General features: G+C 63.5%; 1 protein-coding gene across 1 annotated transcript in view; it reads right to left on the bottom strand.

The window, feature by feature from the left end:
* Positions 1-1,321: 1,321 nt before the first annotated feature.
* Positions 1,322-2,090, bottom strand: part of LOC103804444 (WAP four-disulfide core domain protein 3-like) — a gene marked incomplete at its 5' end in the record, with an annotated part of 1,032 nt that continues 263 nt past the window's right edge. The window contains one exon of the mRNA XM_009077057.1: positions 1,322-1,563. Coding sequence (XP_009075305.1) covers positions 1,322-1,563 — 242 coding nt within the window. The remainder of the gene's footprint in view (positions 1,564-2,090) is intronic.

Genomic DNA, 2,090 nt, shown 5'->3' with positions numbered 1-2,090 from the left:
CGGGAGCAGCCTGAGAGGTTCTGCCAGCTCTGCTGCCATGGTGCTGCCCCACAGCCATGCATGGGACAGCTTAGGATCCAGCACCTCAAAGGGAGAGAGGTGTCCTGGGGTCAGCTCGGTGTCCCCACGCAGTGAGGGGGCTGGGGACCAGGGAGGGAGCAAGGTCCTGCCGTGGCCCCTGGCGTGGGTGCTGCTCCCTGCCCCCTTCCATGTCCAGGTGCTCTATCTGTCCCAACCCGTGACTGCTTTTCCCACCAGATTTTCACACTTTGGGATGCAAATGAGCCCTTCCTTGGTGCAAAGAATCTGAGGGAACTGGTTCTCCAGTCTATGACTGCTGAGGGGACATAATGTGGCCCCCAGGCCCAGTGGGATGATCAGCACAGGATGATGGTGACTGGAGAGCACCCACATGGAACTGGGACCCTCTCCCTGCCCTGGGGCAGTGCTGCCTGCAGGGATGGCTGCTGGGTGCCTGCCTCCTCCCTGCCTGCATGCAGCCCTGGCTGCCAGTGCCTCTGGGAACCCGAGCAGAGCACAGGGATGGTGATCCAGAGCAGAGAAGGCTGTGGAATGGTTTATTCTGTCTCAGTGCTGTGAAGTGGCTGAGGCTGATGGGGATGCAGGGGTTTTGCCTTGTTCTGGGCTGCTCGGAGCCTTGGCCATGGGGTGATGCAGGCAGAGTGCAGTCCTCACCAGCATGGCTGGCAGCAGCTGGGGGTGCCAGGGATCCTGACCAAGATCACCAGAGTCTTTGCTGGCAGTGCAGAGGGTTCAGCTCAGGGACAGGCATGGGTGGCAGCAGAGCCTCTGCTCACTGCAGAGGTTCAATAACAGCAGGGGAGAGGGTTACCCCAAAATAACAGCTCCCGGTGCAGCTCTTCCTGGCCAGGGCTAGGCTGTGCCTGGAGGAGACAGGTGAGATGGTCAGTGAAGATGGGTGCTCCCTCCCCGAGGGATGGGGGCCCCAGGGTTCTCCCACCCTGGGGACCCCTGGTTCCCTCCAGACTGGACCCAGGAGGTGGCAGGCTGGGTGGGGGCCGTACCCCACAGTGGGGGGACACAGAGTCGGCTGCAGCCCTGCAGGCAGCACTTCTGGCCGTGGGGACAATCCCTGTCCTGCAGGCACAGGAGGAGGCACTTGGCTGCCTGATCACCATCCGCGGCTGGGGGGCAGATCCCTGGCCACACTGGCACATGTAGAGAGAGGGAGAGATGAGGGGCTCAGGGCACCCCTGTGGAGTGGGGGAGGTGCCCTGCCTGCAGGGGTGAGGTCCTTACCCAGCTCCTGCCCCATGGGACAGCAGCTCAGTCCCCACCCTCACACTGCCCCCGGGAAGGTCACGGTGACAGGGTGGGGAGGGGACATGGGGGTGTTGGCCCCACAGGGCGTCAATGGTTTACCCTTGATGGGTTGCTTGCAGACGTGGCCACAGCCGGTGGTGCAGCACTTGTCATCGCCAGGGCAGTCACTGTCGGTGTCACACAGCTCCAGGCAGGGCCCCAGGGAGCCCCGCAGCACCATGGGGCATGTGCCAGGCTTTGCTGTGGCATGAGGGCTCCCTGGTGACAGCGGGGATCATGGTTCTGTCAGGATTCTCTGTCCCCCAGCACTGCTCCTGGCACAGCCTTGGTCTCCATCCTGTCCCCATCTTGCCCCCCAGTTCTCCTTCCCAGAGCCCAGTGCTGCCCTCAGCTGCCAGCCTCACACCCACACCCATCTGGACTGGTCACAGCTCAACGCGGCATGCCAGCTGATAGCTGAAGGGGTGAGGGACAGCCCTGGCTGTGGTCCTTCCAGCACCCAGCTCAAGCAGGGTGCAGGAGGGGGCTCAGCCCTGCACCTGCTTGGGGCCATTGCCCACCCATCACAGAGGACCTGGGCACAGGACCTTCCCACAGCACCCCAAGGGCAGCTCTTGCCCAGGGGGTCACAGGGACTGAGGCTGTGCCTGAGGTGGGTGTGTGACACTGAGCCACAGCCAGCGGCACATGCTTCCCAGGGCCTGGACGGATGCCACCAGCTGCACACTCGGATGGGCACAGCCGCTGTGGCTTGTCCAGTGGTACAGCCAGGCACATGCCAGGCT

Source organism: Acanthisitta chloris, unplaced genomic scaffold, assembly GCF_000695815.1.
Source record: "Acanthisitta chloris isolate BGI_N310 unplaced genomic scaffold, ASM69581v1 scaffold14056, whole genome shotgun sequence".
NCBI lineage: Eukaryota > Metazoa > Chordata > Aves > Passeriformes > Acanthisittidae > Acanthisitta > Acanthisitta chloris.
Note: the sequence above shows the minus strand (reverse complement) of the source record. Positions and strands in the feature narration are given on the sequence as shown.